At 33.6% G+C, this 20,981-nt stretch overlaps 2 protein-coding genes across 2 annotated transcripts in view; both read left to right on the top strand.

The window, feature by feature from the left end:
* The first annotated feature begins 1,985 nt into the window (after positions 1–1,985).
* LOC126971883 (uncharacterized) lies at positions 1,986–6,235 on the top strand. The gene is made up of 2 exons (XM_050818398.1): positions 1,986–2,300; positions 6,161–6,235. The coding sequence occupies exons 1-2, from the start codon at positions 1,986–1,988 to the stop codon at positions 6,233–6,235; spliced, it is 390 nt and encodes a 129-aa protein (XP_050674355.1).
* Positions 6,236–6,745: 510 nt separating this feature from the next.
* The window catches only part of LOC126971611 (uncharacterized), a 21,900-nt gene continuing 7,664 nt past the window's right edge, over positions 6,746–20,981 (top strand). The window contains exon 1 of the mRNA XM_050817963.1: positions 6,746–6,995. Within this exon, the coding sequence (XP_050673920.1) occupies positions 6,963–6,995 (33 nt within the window). The 5' untranslated portion in view covers positions 6,746–6,962. The remainder of the gene's footprint in view (positions 6,996–20,981) is intronic.

Raw genomic sequence — 20,981 nt, 5'->3', positions numbered from 1 at the left:
ATGTCAGAAAATTTTAGGAACCAACTTCACCCTGTTACTTTTGTTACAGTAATGCGCGCGCATCTTAAAATTTCACTCTCATAATTGTCTCATAACGCGCCTAGAGAAGTATAACTTCAATAAAATAATTTCAAAAAAACGTAGGTTTAGATTTTCTTCACTTCACTTAAACAATTTGTTATTTTTACGTGTTCTCCCTCACTTCTGGGATTAATTAATACATGGATCATGCGTCACTTGGTCGGTTAACGCGCTGGGACGTAACCTGACAAGTGCGATGCTAATAATATTAGTTTTATAGAATTATATGTTGTTAAACTAATAATGCCCCACACAAAATTATTGAACTAAAAATGTTTTTAGTATAAAAAAATATATGTTGTCTCTAATGTTAGCAAGTAGGCACCTTAGTGTTCAATTAAGTAGTGTTATAATAATAATTAGGAAGGCATTTATAGTTATTAATTAATTTTTAATACGTTTATGTTGATTGGTTATAAACTGGTGTTCTGTTACGTACTGTTGTTAATTAATGTTCATATTTACAGCTATCTTCCAACGCGAAATAATTACTAGTCTACTTTTGCGAACATTAAGAAACCGCAGATTGTTGAAAAATTTACCAACAACGAATAGTGTACTTACACCGAATACATTATGAAATAAATTATTGCATTACTTTTTGAATTTCTTTTATACCGATTTTAATTGTAATAAGAGATTGTATGACTTGATCTAGACAAAAATATGTCATACTTCATAACAATTAATATATTCGAGATTTCAATTATGAATAAATATTTGAGGGTAGATATTAAAAATGCATGAGCGACAGGGATGAGTATTCATTCAATCTCATATTACTTTAAGCATTTACCAGAAGTAACACTTGTCAGCTACGAGATTATGTTCCAGTTTACATCAATACTTACATTTATACTATTCTTCAGCTTTGGTAAGTTTAATAAATATTGAATAGTGTGCTAATTGATATTTTATTGCTTGATAACAATATAAATTGTCCTATTATGGTATAATTTGTACCAAATAAGGACGAAACAATATAACCTAAGAGATATTAATGGCGGACACGATCTCTAACAACTACTCTGACAAATTATTATGCATGCATTATTTTATAGTGGTTTTACCACGTCATTGTAATTTACGCTGATTTACTTTAAAACATGTAAGATGCCAAGTTACAAGTTGATCATTAATGTTGAGAATTATTAAGATATAAAATCAAGTTGATATTGCAGATTAACCTCGGACGATGAATATTATATTTCATTATAGGAACTAGTATTAAATATCATTATGTTTATGGATGAAAATAATAATTAATACGTGCTGAGCCAAAAGGTTTCTTATTTTTTAAATTAGAGCAGTGTGAGAATTCCGATCATTGTTTTTCGTAATTTTATTCATAAATTAGAATCGCCAACTATTGGTTTGGTTACCAACTGCTGCGCATTTTTTAATTGAAAGAGTCGAGAGGATGTAAGTAAAATATGTTAAACGTGTAAGCACTGTCATATTCTGCAACATTATCTTTCTATGAGGAGTTAATTTTACTTCAAGCATTGGTCGGGTTCTGACAACAAATCGTCTGTCATCCTATAATTTTAAAATAAGAATTTACATTTTGCTATAATTTTGCCACGTGGAGTACCTACACGAGTACCTACTATATAAAACGGCATAACAAATATGTAGGTACTTATGCCTATATAGTCATGAATACTTACGTTATTCTAAGGATGTCTGATTATGAATATGTATATTTATACAGAAATGTAAATGTATGTATATTTTTACTATTAAGATAATGTGTCGTGGCCACTTTATCATTTTAATCCACCGGTACGTTTCTTTCTTGCCACGGAAATTTTTCCTATTATTTCATGGCGAATAAGGCGATAGTAGTAATAAATTATAAATAATAAATATTAGGTTTACTTACCCAAAAAAATTTTCTAGCTATGTCGAAACCACGTTATGTCGAACTGGACGATGAGGAAGAACCGTTATTCCGCCACGCCTTCGAAACTCCCTCGTATAACCAGGATGACTGCGATGATAACGACATCCTAGATTCTGGAAACCTGGATCTTCTAAAAGATGGCTTGTGGGCCTTAAAAGCTAAAATGAAGCAGTTGAAGGCATTCAACAAAGTACTTGCCACTAACTTGCTTTCGACCAAGTTGAGACTAAAGGAGATTGTTGAAAGCGCTGTCATTGCGAAAAAACATAAGCATGAAGAGCTGGAGAAGAAGAAACCGCTTTCATATTATCAAGTAAGTGCTCAGTAATTTAACGTAAACTATTAATAAGTGTAAGAAGGAAAGATTTGACTTTTTGTTTGTCTGCTTGTTGATAGTCGTGAATACTGCCAAACCGATTTATAAAATCTTTCGCAGAAATTTTCTCCAAGTAAACATGGCTGTATTTTCTTCTCAAATATATAGTTTTACACGAAAATGACAATCGCGTTGTTCATTGAACGCGCGATGCAAATCTTTTAATGATATTTAACTTAACTATTTTATTTTGGTTACAGTGCACGGAACTGTTGTAATATTATTGAAGTGAAAACTTCTTTAGCGGAGTTGAGCACTTTTCTTGGGATGGGTATAAAATGTTAAACTCGCGTCAGGACACGTGACCTGATCGGAAATTCGTAAGACCGTCGATGAAATTACGAAATATAATAAAACGCTTTTACGAACCACTTGAATAGAATATATATATTCAATTATGTCACTATAATCACAACTATATACAAGTAACATTAAATGATTTAAAACAATTGGGCGGTCGTCACCAGCAGTCGGCACGTCCGATACTTTCGAGTGCCCCAACAAGAAGTGCCCAATAGCCGAGAGCAATTATGTATAGATTCCGTGCCCATGTTTAAGTTCCGTACCCATGTATTAGAACTTCACCAAACGGTTTCGTTACATTTTCCGAGAACACTATTCTTCGTTTCTAATTCATTATTATAGTTGTAGAGTCTCGTTATAAAAACACATTTTCATAGATATTGTTGTTTCTTTGTCGGAATAAATCATAAAAATAGATACTATTTATTATGACTTCTTATTTCCTTAATTCTTAAAGGAAGTATTAAATTTAATTATTCACTTACGTAGTTTTTACAGTTTTATGTTAAGTTCCTGATGTACGAATATATTTATATAAACATTTTATAATATTTACATATTTAACTCTATTTTTGTTATGTTTACACTTTTATATTAATTGTCTTTGGTTAGTTGTAATATGTTTTTAAAATAGATAATAATATTAGCTAGGTGTCCAAAAATATTATGTTATGTAACCACATTAAAAAAAATGAAAACAGAATTCATAAGTTTTTTTTTTATATTTCTTAATTTAATTTTCGGTAAAACTGCATACGGTAATAATGCATATGGTTATATAGAAAATGTTATATCATTTAAAATGTTTTTGTTAATTTCGAAATTTGTAGAACTTCATTCATTACAATAATATTTCTTTGTACCTTGTTCTTTTAATGAAATAATTTCACAGTACAACAATTGAATTATTTATACAAAAACAATAAAAAATAATATATTAAGGGTCACGCATCTATATAAAAAGTTAAGTAACTTCAAACCTTTTTAGTTAGATCAAACTGCACACAGTGTGCAAAATTTTATTAAAATCGCTTTAGCATTTTAGGAGTTCATCGCGGACAAACAACCTTGATTTTTATATATGCATAAAGATTAACGTTTGATACTCAAAATGATATCATTTGATCCTGTTGCATTTGAACCGGGAGATACTCGCGCCGGTTCGAATTCCACCAAGTACCAATTAGTTTTCATTTCTCTAATTCATACGTACGTTTGTAAAGAAATTTAAGTGTTGTGTGTGAAGTTGATCAACTTGCTTTAAGGCAACATCGGGCTTATAAGGGTCTGAACCCAGGGCTGTAAACACGCAATATACCTAAGAGTCGCACAGTGCACGTTACATTGCCGTGCCTGTGAAGACCTATATCAAAGATTACCAAACTGTCTGTTGGTTCATAATAATAATATTACAACGTTCTTTTTACACAATTTATCTTGTCCCAAAATAGGCATAGCCTGTACTATTGGGGCAACACGAAAATATATTTAATACGATTCTTCATATAAATGTTTGCACCTACTGGGATTCGAACCCGAGACATCTACTTCATCTAGTTACTAATCACTGGGCCATATGGGTCTTCAAAATTTGTTGCGCATCATTTTTGCTTTGGTACCACTAAAAAAATTTTAAGTACTTGGTCTTCTACTTAACAAGGCTCGGGTCGCTTACGCGTAGACCCCTACCGACTAAAAACCTCCCATATGCTGTTAGTTCTAAAGCTTTTCGAACGACATAGGACGTGGGCCACGGAATCCACAAATACTACGCAACAACAGTCGCGGGGCGTCTCTTGAGGAGACTGCAACCTCGGACTGGCTGTGTGCTTGTGGGTGGAAGAGATGATCACTTACGATCTGATATAGTTAATAAGTTGTAACAATATTTCGTTACATATAGGTGTGATACTATGAGGCCGGCCTAACACCCGCGCCCGATCGGTTAATACTGAGAAGAGTTTGAATAAAATTATTTCAAATACATTCATATTTGGCCGAAGGTTTAAAGAACTTAATTCACTTTAGCATTTATGACATAATTTAGAATAAATATGTGTATTTATTATTGTCTATCACACGACAGACATAAAAACATCATTAAGGTGAAGTTAATAACACGAAATATAGTCAAATTAGTTGTAAATATATATTAACAATAGAATATAAGTATTTTATAATAATATAGTACATATAATAATATTTTATTTACGAATCATGAGTGCTGTCAAGTCCGAACTCGTCCGAACGTTTATCATACTTACGACTCAATAAAACAACAGGTGACATGTAAGTATGTAGATATACCATACATATATACATACATACATATAACACACAAGGCGTTGACGTACTTTCGAATTGTAACAATGAAGGTCTGGCTTATGTCTCAACCTTCCCTAAATGGTCACACTATACTCATAGGACATGGATGAAATAAATGACATACATGTGAGAGATATGAAATTCCAATAAATTAACAATTATTTTTGTCACAATCTGAGAAATCTTTCGTAATGACACACTTAGAGATTTGGACATAACACATGACTTGAACATTGAATTTAAAAAAATCACATTAATGAAAAACGGAGCCCTTATGACCTTGCTCCTGACTTGAACACACGTGGATAGCATACAGAGTAGCCAAGTATAAACTACGAGTTCCGACACAATTACTATCTTATCAAGTACGTCCTGAATCTGACAACTCAACGTCATGAGTTATTTGACAATTTGCGCTGTGAATAGGAGCACTGACGCCGACTTTTAACAATAAAAGGTCAAGTTTATGACGAATTGAACGTCCTAGCAATATCACGTCAGATTTAATATGTGTCGTATGGCGACCAGCCGCGTTGGATAATATTATGTATAACTAAAGGTACTCAGTACTCTGTGATTTGGATTAATTTGCACTGCGGAATTGCTTGCCGCATTTAACGTTATATTTATTCAAAACTCTCCTTATTACGCTGCGTAAATAAACAAAAAATATTTATATATTTATTGAAATACCAAATATTTAATTTAAATTCATTTAGAACGAAGTTATTTAAAGATTATTTAGATAATTTTGTTACAAATTTTTTTTCATAATGTACCTACATATGTCAATGATGGCCATTCCTTTAATTTTCACAATAAAAAACTAACAATATTATGTTAAAGTGGACTGCACGACGACCTTGGCTTAGATAAGGAACTGTGCAAGATTAGACAAAGCTAACTTAATAATTAAGGCACCAGTATTAAAGCCTACGCATTTATTGATATGGCTTCGATACTCACGGTAGGTTATAGAAAATGAATGAGAGTTCGAAGCAAATTAACCTAATTATAATCCGTACCAGATTCCTAAATAAATAAAATATTACTGGTATCTACATAATATAAACGGAACAGTGGATTCTTTGACTTTTTACGTGGGTGTTTGTACAAATTTAAACATTTTATATAAAGATTATCTATTCACATAATATTTTGTTTTTCAGACCTATTCGTACGAAGGGCAGTATCCTCCATACGGTGCCGGGCCCTATGGACTTGATCCCTACTACGGAATATAAATTATATTTATTCAAACTTATAACAAAGCGCTGGATGCAATATTTAAATTTTATTGATAATTAATAAATGTACCTTCGCTCTTTATAGGAAAAGAGCCGGGTGTGTGTGATTTTGAAGAACTAATTTTGCAATGAATTGTTTTACTGCTATAATAAAATATATTTGAAATTTTAGAAGTTTTTTTAATTTGTATATCGCCTCCTACAACATGGAACCGAATACATCTTCAGTTAAATGCGCTACGGTTTCGTAGCATGCGTGTAGTGACATAGGTGTTATGGTGTATCGTCCGCACTCCGCCATAGGAATGACCTCAACGCGCTGCGAGTCTCAGCACCTCATATTTGATATCAGCCGAGAGCTCGGTAAGTTCATACGTCATTAGCTCGCAAGAAAGTGCATTACATGAATTAAATAGTTAATTGTAAGGTCACAAGCAATTGGAGTTACCGTTCCACGATATAGTTAAACTCGGCGCGCGAACGGAGCACACGTGTACTAGAAGCGAGTACCTTAGAAGTTCTTGAAACATAGAATTAGAAGATTCGCTTAGTTTTACACTGTGATTGAGTGCCGCTGGATTGGCTAGCGTTACATTAATAATGTGTAAATTGTACATTAAATAGATCATTCGATATGTTCTTTACAATAACCGCCTTTACAGTGGACATGTCGTTATCAATACAGTAATCGTGTCAGTCCTAAGTGTAAAAAGCCTGTGGCGAAATGAGGATCAAAAGTGCCTGGATTTTATTTTTGGTACGCATATTGAAAATATTTCTTTATGATTAATTTAAGAGTTTTACTAGTTGAACTAGTGTATATTTATTTTAATATGACAAATGTGATTCAATCATAAATCTAGAATTATGTCGAAAAGACTTGCATTACTATAAATAATAATAAGACTTAATGGTTCAACAAATTACAAGAACATTTTTCACTTCAAACATCATTAAACATGAATTCCTTAACAGCAACACATAAACATATCAAGTCTGTCGTATATTGCATGTAACTTATGAGATAATGTAAGTAAATCTGCTTCAAATGGACCATTTACATGACTTATGGAGCGATAAAGTCATGATACTGCTGTACGCCTACCACCCATGTCGCTCACTCACCTAACACCTCGACCTTCAGTACAGCGAGCGACATGGAAACTTTACAAGCGTCTCAATTATCACAAGATCAGGATTCACGGACAAATAGCTGCATAATTACACAGAGAAATGTGTGTTACATTATTGGTCTGTGTTCCAGGATATGTCTCAATATTTAATGGATAACGTGTAATCTAATTGCCATCGTAGGTCTGCCAACAGAAATGAAACCAAAACTTCGATGTAAGATTTCTTTATTCTTTTAAAGTATTTGCAGAAAAATAAACTTAGTATACGCCGCCTCTCTATTTATTAGGGTTCCGTAGCCAAATAGCAAAAACACGGAACCCTTATGGATTCATCATGTCTGTCTGTCTGTCCGTTCGTATGACACAGCCACTTTTTTATGCAACTATACGAACTATACTGTTGAAAATTGGTGTTTACATTTTTGTAAACCTCATTAACATTTTTACACAAAAATAGAAAAAAAAAATTTTGGCATTCCCTTAGGTATTATTTATACTTAGAACTGAAACTCAAACTTATTTTTTCATAAAACCCATACGGGGGGTATTTATAAATAAATATATAAAATGGTATTAAGGTTTCAAATGTAATTTTTTCTAAACTGAATAGTTTGAGCTTCCAAAGGGGAGGGGGGACCCTCCCCCTATAACTTTTAAAATACGAGAATGATAAAATTTAAAAAAATATATGATGTTTGCATAAACAACCACCGATAATTGGTTTGAACGAGATCTAGTGAGTAGTTTTTTTAATACGTCATAAATCGTAAACCGCAATTTACCTTTCATTCAATCATCTCAAATATAAAGTTACAACGAATTACAAGAACTTGCTATGCTATGTTACTTGCTACTACGCAACCCTTCAAGGGCGAGTCCGACTCGCACTTGGCTGCTTTTTGTTGGAGAGATCTGCGCGATGTGACTGGGAGCTTTATAAATCCGCACAATATTGTTCTATAAAATTTTTCTCCCTGGGGGTTATAAGCTCATAACTACAGAGATTGAATTATTTAGGTTATTATGAACTTGCTAGTATTATTAAAGTAATATTAAATTTATGGTCTTGTACAATCACTTACTCAATCCCCGACCCAAAGGAATCAAACTATAATTAATACCACGTCTATTGTGTCATTTTGTGTATTTTCCCTTTTGTTTGTAACAGTTGGTGAATGGCAATAAAAGGCAATAAGAAATGTTCAATTTATTTGTTAGTAGGAAATTACTCTCCCCCATTACGTCGGTGCATTAGTAGCACTGCCCATTCAGCGTTTATTAATTCCGATCCAGTGTTTGGAAGATCATAAACCGAGGCCAAAATGAGTACACCACACTTCACCGCCCTTACACCTGTAAAGCTAACGTTCTGAGCATATCGAATACCGAGGCATTAAAAATGTTTTAATTTTCTCAACGGGAATCGAACCCCAGCAGCAAATGGCATTCTATGTAAGCACTAACAATTCACATTTGATAAAATACAAAAGACGTTAAAAGTATGTAATATACTGACATTATATTTTTTTTAAGAACTACGTTTAAAAAAAACCGACTTCAAAAACTATAAATTATAAAATAACTTAGTAAAAATTTAATTTAATACACATTAATATTAATAAAATACTTCGACTTCAAACCTATCAATAGGTAGCACATTAGATTAATACTCTTGACTGGTCCTTTTTAGTATATTCCCAATCGGATCGCAAAATGTATGGCTAAGTCAACGTTTCTCAACTCTACCATTTTTTTTTATGGAATAGGAGGTCAAACGAGCGTACGGGTCACCTGTTGTTAAGTGATCACCGCCGCCCACAATCTCTTGCAACACGAGAGGAATCATCTACCTACTTCATTTCTAAGTCTTACTCATTCTAAATTTATATAATCAATCAGCTCTCGTCCAACCTCCCTCTACATGACTAAACCACCTGACCTTTCCTTTTCCAATAGCTGTCACTACACGTTCTCTCTACTCTACGTCGCTGTCTCATTGCACTGTCTCTGAATCTCTCATAGTAACTTGAGACAAATAGTATTTTACTATTAATAAAGGTAAAGGTTTGCATAAGATGTGTATTAAATTAAAGTGAGTAAAGGAAGGAAGTCGGTTTTTTTAAACGTAATTTTACTTATTAGTGTTAGTTAATAATAATAATAATATATAATCATCCTAAATGAAAACTCCTAAAAAACCGTGCATAAACTACAATTCACAATCCACGAAAACATTTTTTTGTTTAATGAAATCTACTTGGCCAATATATGTAAAATTTTTATGGGACCAAATGGCATCTATTAAATTGGATCATAAATCTCAGCGTAATCATTGTACATACTTAAAAAAATACCGATCGAATTGGGAACGTCCTCCTTTCTGAAGTCGGTTAAAAATCGTAGATATATTATATAATGAGCACCTGCAATACTTATTCTTTACTTAATTATTCAATCGAAAGAGAAATTAAATGAAAATGAACCCCACATTTTAATGTTTCCACCGCCATGTTTCACCTGCTTTTTTGTGAATCTTGCATTCATTTCCGCTTTTAAAGGACGCCGTACGTATTGCCTTCCATCTGAAGAAATCAAATTAACCTTGGTCTCGTCAGAGAATAATACATGTGGCCATTGGGCGTAGGTCCAATGTCCATATTTACGTGCAAACGTCAAACGTGCATTTCTATGTTCTTTCTTCAACAACGGTACTTTGCGAGCCACTCTTCCGAACAACCCTGCTTCTACCAGACGTCGTCTAACGGTCCTCGCTGATACACCGGCTCTTTCGTCCGCCCCAAACACTTCGTGTTTTAAACAGAGCCTAGAAACGGGTCTTTCTTAGCTAACCTGGTTATCATTCTATCTTTTTGCGGAGTTGTTTTTCTCGATCTTTTTTTGGGCACATTTAAAGCTGTGTTGTTGCGCCTGAAATGTTGTACTGCATTGCATACCATAGTTTTTGAACAATTTAAATATTCTTCTATCCTTCGGTATGACCAACCACGCTCGACAAACTTCATGAGGATTTTTCGTAGTGTTGCATCGCAACTTTTATTTTTGCCCACTTTTCTTAAAAATAGTTCTCAAAACTTACAATCTTGATTGCCGCCAAAACTACCACGAAACAATAGGAGAAAAAAAAGCATTTTTTGAATAAATAGCACTATTATAATCTATCAGCTATACTGTAAAGAGGTTTAATGTTTAGGAAGTTGTTATTGTTTATATAATCGGTCACATAAATTACTAGTTATACTTACAAGTATGGAATCTTGTTTAGGCTCGTTGGAAAGTAAAAAATAAATTCACAATTTGGTTTAACTAGAGAGTGTCCCTAATTAGTTGACCACGACTGTATATATAAAAAACGAATAAAATTAGTTAAAGCCCTCAGTAGTTTAATTTTCTTTAGAGTAGATTATTCAAAATACAGTTACAGATTTAAATGTGATTTTTTTTATTGTATATCATATGTCGCAGGGATATGATAAAAACAGAGATTTAGTCAATTCCCTAAGTGATTTGATCAAATCACGGAAGATGTTAAAATAACAACAAGATTTTATCACTTCTCTCAACAAATCTAGTGATTTGGTCAAATACCAGAATTGGTTCCGTAAAATGCAATCGATTGCAGTATCAGCCACTCTTTTTGAAATCATTAGTCGGAGAAAACTGAATATTGTTGCGTGATCCTGGTAATGGAAAAACCATTTATAACTTTTGTCGGGGGTTGACTGTAAGTTAATCAGCCTGATTAAAATCAGTAGATATAATTGGACAAACAACGATACCTTTTCTTAGGAATTTCTTTTTGGATTGACTCACCGTACACAGTTTCAAAAATTCCAATAAAACAGAAGTGGGAATTAAATATCTGGATTTCAAATCATATAGCATTTTATCTCTGCCGCCGTCGATTGGTGAGTCTCACGAAGTATAACATAATATTCTAATATTCATCTGCAGGCACTATTTTCACCACAGAGTCAGGAGAACACTTTCTTTTCACCGAACCAATTCTGGTATTTGATCAAATCACTAGACTTGTTCAGAGAAATGATAAAATCTTGTTGTTATTTTAACATCTTCCGTGATTTGATCAAATCACTTAGGGAATTGACCAAATCTCTGTTTTTATCATATCCCTGCGACATATCCTTCGTTCAGTCCTACTCATAGCCTAGCGTATATCGCCGAGAACCCCAGGTCACATAGCATATGTCTAATGAATAATAGTTTTAAAAAAATTAATAAAAACACGCTAAAAAGCACAATATTCTCTTTGGTATTCGAAAATTTCCTAATATTAGATAAATCGGTGAAAGATAATGGTTGAATTTTAATGAAAGATAGATGAAAATTATATAAATAATAAATAACAAAAATCTATTTTTGTTTTTTTTGCAAATTAATAAATGGAATATTTTTATTCAAATTAATGTATTGTCATCGATCCTGGATCAATCTACTAAGTTTGAACGCAATGGGTAAAAATCGCGCCCAAATAAGTTGGTTACAAAAACACATACATACTGGTGAAGTTACTAAAAAGCGTGTAAAATAAAGATAAGTAGCGAGTAACGTATTACAAATAAATGTATGTACTCGTATGAGTAGCAATCTCTTGAAGTTTTGCTAAGGAAATTGCCTTTCCAAAATTCTTCAAGATTAATCTCTGATTCGAATGTACTTTGATAAAATAATAATTAATCTAATTAAATAGATTTAAGATACTGACGTGTTGCATCACAATCCCTCCTTGAATTTTATCAGAAACTATTACAATATAAAGATTGCAAATCAGTTTCTGAATATTTTTATCATATAATACAAGTTATATGTTTTTTAAATGTAGTATTCATGTTCTTCTGTATTTCTCCTTTACTTTCACTTCTGTTTGGAAAAGCAGAGTTTGAGACAGAGGTTTGAGTGCTATTTTTAATGAATTTAACTCTACTTTTGCAGCTGTTTTCATCGTCAAAGCAAAGCATTCTGGAATGACTTGGCAGCATTGAATACCGAGGTGCATCGTAATTGTAAATAGTTTTTTGGTTTTTATCATTGCTGTAAGACAAAAGCGGGAACCAAGCACAGCAGGACAAATGTCTGTACAAAGGCCTGCAAGCCATCCCCACATAAGTCCATGTATCTTCATATAATGATCTATAACATCTGTAGCGTGCGTATCAAGTTCTTGAGAAAATAGAAACTCCTCTTTAAGTTCCCTTAATTGTCATCAAAAAACTAATAAATATAAATAAATGACAACATTGCGAAATGTCCGCGTCGGTAGATTCATCAAATAGTAATGCAATATAAGGACTTGTACAAGTGGGAGTGGGTTCTTTGCACAGGATGCCGGCTAGATTATGGGTACCACGACGGCGCCTTTTTCTGCCGTGAAGCAGTAATGAGTAAGCCGTGTTCCGATCTGAAGGGTGCCCTAGCTAGTGAAATTACTGGGCATATGAGACTTAATATCTTATGTCTCAAGGTGACGAGCGCAATTGTAGTGCCACTCAGAATTTTTGGGTTTTTCAAGAATCCTGAGCGGCACTGCATTGTAATGGGCGGGGCGTATCAATTACCATCAGCTGAACGTCCTGCACGTCTCGTCCCTTTATTTTCATAAAAAACGAACTTCTTTATATCCTATCAATTAAGTTATTAAATAATTTCTTTTGAGTTTCCCGGCCTACAACCTCTTCTGCAACTTTGAGCGTTCAAGGTGTTATTAAAGATTCCCCGATAGGGTGTTCTTTTTTTCGATTAGACAATCAAGTTTGAAATATCAAACGATTCAGATAATATTTATTCAGGTGTTGCATGACTTGTGCCACTGAGTCTAAGGTTAATTTTTTTTAAGATTTGTTAATTTGCCTGCGAAGAATTCTTTCGAACGGGTTCAATAATTCGGATATACGGTCTTCAAATGTCATAAGAAAGAAGAGTTAAAGAAGAAGAGGTCTAGTTTCCCCATTTATTTCTATTGAAGACCGGTCTGCTCAGACCACTTTTGATACTTCCTAGGAGCAGCCAGCACCAGTTACCAACCAATGTGCTAGAAGCTCCAACTTATGTTTTTTAAACATCAAAAAATATAAAATACTGTTTTTTGTGAGTGTTTGTTCATTTTATTCCGAACTTAATATTATACTTCATTATTCGTACAAAAGGTTAGAGTACCTATGTACCGAATACTTCTTTACGTTGTTTTATGAACATTTACATCTTTTACATCTTTGCTCTGCTATTACTATTGTAGCTAGGCATATTTCTGGAACAATTATTTTGAACGCAAGATGGTACCCGGCATCCATTTTTAATTAAATTTTACTGCCTGCTTCGCTAGACATCATGTATCATTCTTTCATCTTACATTACTCTAACCCCCTTATTCATAATGGTCCGCTAACTTTAAACAGCCGCTTAGGAGTGTTTTTTCTAATTCTGACTTAGGTCAAAGAAAAAGACAGAGTGAGAATTAGCAATGCTTAAAGTTAGCAGACTATTACAGAATAAGGGGATAATTCTTTACCATGCAGCTCCACCACGATTATGCTTGATTTAAATCGGAAATAAATAAATGAGGATTTCAAGTTGTGGTTTCAAACCATATTCGTTGTGATAATAAATTGTTTGACATTCACTTGGTAACAATAAATAAGACTGGCATATTCTTTATTACATAATCCGGTTTTTAATCTTGCTTTATTATTTGTTGGTTTGTCTTTATGTTTTTGTTGTTTACATTTTCACTTTTATTATTTTTAAATTTTTAATGTCATATTGTGTTGGAATAATATGAGTACCTTTAATGTTACACAACATAATAATTTAGTTTATAAAAAACACGATGATTACTTTGAAATCTGGTTGGTAATTCAACAAACAAACAAAATTAATAATTTACCTGAACAAACATTGTTTATAAATGCCAAGATAGCTTGGCCAGATGTCGCTCCATCTCGCAATGACAGCTTGACAATACCTTAGGTTCTTGTAAACAGGTGTAGAGCTATGACTAGTTTTTGTATTATATAGTGCAATAGTATAATTATGGATACAACTTTGTATTTTTGTATATTAGAATAATTGATTTTGTGACGATTCAATGTGATCCTCGAGATTTTATTGGATAAAGATATTCTGATTCTGATTCTATCAGCAATGAAGCTGCCCCATGTAAAATACAAATGAAACTATTTTAGAATACTTTTTAAAAGTATTATAACCAAAACTTATGTATGATGCGGTTTTCAAACCCGCGATCTCTCGGGTTCCATCCGGACGGTACAAACATATTTAATTTGTATAATTAATCGCAGGAGTGAGGGATGTCACTTTAAAATAACTAATTGTTAATACTAACAATAATCAACTTTTAGTATACAATTACCCCCTTATTCATAATGGTCCGCTAACTTTAAATAGCCGCTAAGGAGTGTTTTTTCTCATTCTGACTTAGGTCAATAGAAGAAGACAGAGTGAGCAATGCTATAAGTTAGCAGACTATTATGAATAAGGGGGTTAATCTACGCCACGCGTACATAGGAATATTATGTATTAAAGTTTTATTATATGATGAATATGGATGTTTGTTTCCGAGTCATGGATGTTTTATTTATATTTATGTATGTTTAAGTAAGTATATTGTATTAAATATATCATTGTCTTGTACCCCATAACACAGGCTATATATGGTTAACTTGGGGCAAGATAATTTGTGTGAAAAGTGTTTCAATATTATTATGTCGAACAAAGCCAAACATCGCTAAAAATATTGTCGCGGTCATTGTAACGGATGCTCTAGTAAATGACGTGTATATTTTTCACGAAGGCGTGTGCGCTGTATTTATACTTACATACATTATTATTACATACTTTCGGGCTTTACATCTATATCTAAAATTATAAAAAGTAAGATGAGATGGCGGCAAACTAATTTGGTTTGTCGAAATAGAAGTGTAGGTCTGCATTTAATGCAAAACTCGCGAAAATATATATAAATACATAGTATATAATAAAAAAACGCTACATTATATTTTTGTGAGCTTTAAATTTCTTAGTTTGCTCAATCATTACAAGTGAATCAAGTGCTCAAGTCGATCAGCACCTTTACATCAATGTCGTCATTATCATATAATTATATTTAATATTTCGAATTAACTTCTCATCAATACCCAACATTTAGTACCTACTACTAACGTGGAATGTGGGTACGTTTCATACGGCACGATACTCTATTTACCCCCTTATTCATAATAGTCTGCTAACTTAAAGCATTGCTAATTCTCACTCTGTCTTCTTCTATTGACCTAAGCCAGAATTAGAAAAAACACTCCTAAGCGGCTGTTTAAAGTTAGCGGACCATTATGAATAAAGGGGTTAATGTTTAATGTACAATGCTAGGTTGCCATCAGAAACAACCCACCAGCACATAAGCATTTGTTAAAACCTATTTCAGCCAAGATTGAATCTACAACCCGTTATAAGCCGATAATTTACAATGAATACAACAAACGGATTTAACGTTTCAATTGCAAATTTACGTAATAATAAAACGCAACAAAATAAATCCGCGCACTAACAATCAAACATAACTCTTATCAAAGAAATCGTATCGTAAAACCTTATGAACATCATCAAATATTATTTATTGATATGGTGTACTAAACTGCTTGTAATTTATTTTGTGAAATAATTTAACTTGAAGTACTAAACTTAATTAGGGTATGAGTTATTTCAATGACAAATATAAAGTTATAAATGTCACAGTGATATTAAAACTTACGAAGTATTTACGTCCGCACAAGGTAGGTACGGGCAGGGGAAACGAGTCTAGGTAACACTTCCTTGTATAATTACTACTTACTAGTCGCGGCCTCTATTATGAATACTTTATAAAAGTACAAACTATTTCAGTTTCTTAATATTCAATTTTTTTATCAGTAGTGTTGATCAAGAGATATAGAGTTGTGTAGATATATTATGTTGCAAGGAAAAAATATTTTTGTTGTATTGCATAAACCTTATAAATATATTTTCAACACTAATTAAAACTATCATTACGGGAAAGTGTAGGTACCAAGAATACTGGCAGCCTTTCCGCGCTGGAAAGGCTGATCCGTAGACTGAAATAGCTGCCAGCGTTTGGGCTTCCAGTATCCCTATTGAATTGCGAAGATAGATTGCATAAAACATTAATTTCTGAAGTCTCTTAGTTTATACAACATGTATATAAAATACTGTGGATTGTTTATATAAATATGTTAAGATGAATAAAACTGATCGCAACTGAAAATAAACAAGAACATAATTAAAATATACGAAGCTCTTTCAAAATGATCTCCATTGCCGTTTAATCCTTTAAACGTTTCTTAGTTGTGAAACATGCTGTTGTTAAGAGCGTTTATAGCCACATTCTCAACAATCGTATCTTGATACATCTGTGCCGATGTTTTGACATCTTTATCACAAAATACGGCTAAGCCACTCTTGATAGCTTGCGCCCCACCAAACCATCAGCGATACTGCCCACGTTGAGCTCCGCTTTTGTTTGAGAATCTTCTATTGAGCTTTAACTCGAGCATAAACTCGGACATTCTGCTTGTATAAATTTTGCTCTACAGTAAGACTTTTCTTGTACGTAAGTAAATATTTTCTGTAACCGTCACAAACAGAGAAGGACTCATTGTAGATACCTATCAACAGCCTGGTGCTATAACATAAAATATTTTTAATATTGAAATGGTTACCATAAGATGTTGTTAGGTTAGCTGATTACGTAATACAGGAGGACCCTTAAGTTGGCACTGAATAAATTGACTAACATTACCTACGTGGGTCTCACAACTTATGACGGTAAAAGAATTGAGTTGCGAGACTTGGTTGTTTTTACAAGTTATGTTTTTAAAAGCATGGTATTTTACGGACGGCTAATATTTTACAAGAAAGTGAAGCAATTAGAACCAACATAATTTCATGGGTTCTTATGAAAATAGTACCATAGAACAGATCTGATGAAGAAGCCGGAAGGATTGGATCTTCTTAATAAAGCCAAGATTCCAAGCCGTGTTTAGGATTGCTGGAATTGTCGTGAAACGAGAGTGCTGAACTATATGTATGTATTATGTATATCTATATACAAAAATTACCTTTCTTAAGATTGTAATTGTATTGCCTGCGTTATCATTATCATCAGCCGGAAAAAGTCCACTGCTGGACAAAGGCCTCCCCCAAAAATTTCCACGACGATCGGTCCTGCGCTGCCCTCATCCAACTTATTCCGGCGATCTAGACCAGATCGTCGGTCCATCTTTTGGAGGGCCTGCCAACACTGCGTCTTCCGGTACGTGGTCGCCATTCGAGGACTTTACTGCCCCAACGGCCATCTGTCCGTCGAACTATGTGCCCTGCCCACTGCCACTTCAGTTTCGCAATCGTTCGGAATATGTCGGTTACTTTGGTTCTCCTACGGATCTCCTCATTTCTGATTCGATCTCGCAGGGAAACTCCGAACATAGCCCTCTCTATTGCCCTCTGAGCGACCATGAGGTTTCTCATAAGGCCCATAGTTAGCGACCATGACTGTGTAGGTACCGTAAGTCATCACTGGCAACACACACGGCCCGCATTATAATAACTAATTATTACTTTGTTTGGGTAATTGTAGTGGTTTAATCAATATTCTATCTATTGCTATTAAAATGCAATTATGTAATTACATAACACTACCTATACATTACCAGAAGACTCATAGCACAGGTTCTACCTAGTTTGAGCTCCTTTCTCCCAACTGTAGTTAAACATTTTAAGAATAATGATTGCTTATTGTATTAATACTACATTCGACCCTTTGGGGTTTAGGCGGGGTAGGTGGCAATGGCTTCACACCAGACAGATGTATCGAATATAAAGGTGCTCATTGACCTCTAGGTACAGGTCACAGGTGCTCTTTTTGCCTGACAGACACATACTTACTTGCTAGTTCTACTTGTAGTATTTATTATGCAAATGTTCCTTACTGAGTTGTCGCGTTAGATAACTCTCAGTTTAAAATAAAATGAGTTTACAAAAAAAACCCGGCTTCTAACATAAATATACGTATTAGTATGTATTTTAATACAAGGTAATTAAAAATAAAAAATAAATTTTCTCAACAACATTATGATTACCATTATCATCATCAATCATCATCACTTCAGCGGCAGTCCACTGCTGGATAAAGGCTTGCCCCTAAGAAATAATATTGTGAACGATAATACAGTCCATTGTAAGAAACAAGTAATCTTAAAAGAAATCTTATAACTATATTTACAATACTATGACTACATAAAATTAAAACTATCATTACGTGGAAGCGTACCAAAAATACTGGCAGCATTTCCGCGTTGGATAGCTAGGCTGATCCGTTGACCGAGATAGCTGCCAGCGCTTGGGTTTCCAGTAGCCTAATTGAGGCGCGAAGATAGTATTTTGAACATTCTCCGCGCCTCTGGGCCCCACGGGCCTAGTGTCTCGACACCACGGCACAAAGGTGTATGACTGACTGAGACCAACATATTTGCGGCGTTTGCCGTCTTCGGCAGTTGAAGCAGCAGCCCCAGCACCAACTGACGTAATTTGGCACGAGAAGGAGCCAGAGTGTCGACGCAAGTCGCGTCCCACACCAGCGGCCTTTCCCGTGCCCAAGCCACCAGCGTCATTTCATACAGTAGTTTCTTTAGATAAATTCTTTAAAGGTTGGTACGTATATGTATGTTGGTAGTATAAATAAAAAACGATATTACGCCAGAAATTAACCGTAGGTATTTGACCCCTTAAGAATGTTTGCACCAAACTTATCACATCGTTAATCATTCCACCTACCAAATGTACACGAGCCTTAAATATGTTTCTGTTAAGATATATATGAGATCGCGATCTCTTATAGACATTTACGTTAAAAACTTCCTGCAGTACGACCGAGCCATCATTATACTATAAAAGTGAAGGTGAAGAAACCGTTCCATTTCGATAATAACAATATTTATGATAATATATCAGGCTCATAGGTGTTCTTTGTGTTCTCGAGTTCGCCATCAGATACTGAATTCATATCCTTTCAAGTTTAATATATCACTTGATAGTAAGACAGAACTGGTTACCCTGCTTGCCGAGACTTGAACGTAACCGACAAAATGTGTTGTATTTTCAGGGTAATAAGGCTGGCCTAGACCGTGGGATAAATACAACTTCAGATATTTAATAAATTGGGTGTTTACAGTTACAAATGGCTTATATCAAATACCTATCTTATCTTGCATAAAAAGTGTGGTAACAAACAAATCCTTGAAATTATTTATTTGTCGTGCTATTCTTCCTTTGTAGAAAGAGCAATATTGTAATAATCGTGAAATAAATTATAGAATACGGAATATTGGCTTGAGCCCGTTGCCTGTTCTTATAATGGACGAAAAAACCAAAAAAACAAACAATCAATGTAATTTGTCATAATGTCAATAATTGTTAATTGTCAATGTTTAAAAGACATATTTTAATAACCAACTTCAATCTGTTAGTTTTGTGTTACAGTTATGCGCGCACATCTTAGTTTCACTCTCATCATTTTTTCATAACGTGCCTAAAGAAGTATAACTTCAAAAAGTTGTTTTTAAATGCTATTACAAACAAAAATTATACTTGTAAGAAATGTAAGCAATGAAACCGAATACACATATTCCAAAACGTACAATCTTAGCTTCATCAAACGTATTTAATACTCACAATTCCTTGCAATGGAATAAAATTAATGCTATATCAATATATAATATATTTACATATATATTATGTAGGCATTAATTATTGAAAATACTTAAAAGTTTAGTACAATAGTAAAATCTATATCGAATTAATTCATTGTATAGCTTGAATAAAAGGTTTCGAAGGTTGACTCGTATTGTACGTGCATTTTAATAGCGGTAATAAGACATAATTGTACCTTATCCAATAAATACCGAAGAGTAATTTATTATGAGTATTTAATCTATTCTTTCGAAATGTATTGGGGAATGGCAATGAATATGGTCGCGTAATACAATTATGGCTAAATACATCTAATTGTATCAATCTTTGAACAGATACAGCCATGCTTATCTCTTATCAGGTGTCCATTATAAGTTATAATAAAGTTTCTATTGAAATGGATATATTAACGATACTTATGAAAAGATCGCGTCACACGCGCCTTTTGCATGATCCTAAATCTAATACAAATTATGCCATGCATATATGCAATTCCATAACTCCGCGTCTGTCACGAACTTATAATTAAGAGTACGCTGAGTTTGATGTATTTCACAGAAATGAAGTTAAAAGCCGAAATAATAAAACAACTTCCCCCTCTCTCTCTCTCTCTCTCACACACACATACACGCTCTTGTAATCTTTTATTTGTTAGTATATTATATTATTTTTCAAGTCTATTCTCTTAATACATGATTTCTTTTGATAATTAATTGATAATTTAAAATTTATGTAATCTTTCGTGGCTTTATGTAAAACCTAGATTAGGATTGTAAAAATAATTGTTGTGTACGCTGTTGATTACTTTAATAAATAAA

Source organism: Leptidea sinapis, chromosome 24 (genome assembly GCF_905404315.1).
Source record: "Leptidea sinapis chromosome 24, ilLepSina1.1, whole genome shotgun sequence".
NCBI classification, from domain to species: Eukaryota; Metazoa; Arthropoda; class Insecta; order Lepidoptera; family Pieridae; genus Leptidea; species Leptidea sinapis.
The sequence above is the reverse complement of the archived record's forward strand: the minus strand, read 5'-3'. Positions and strand labels throughout refer to the sequence as shown.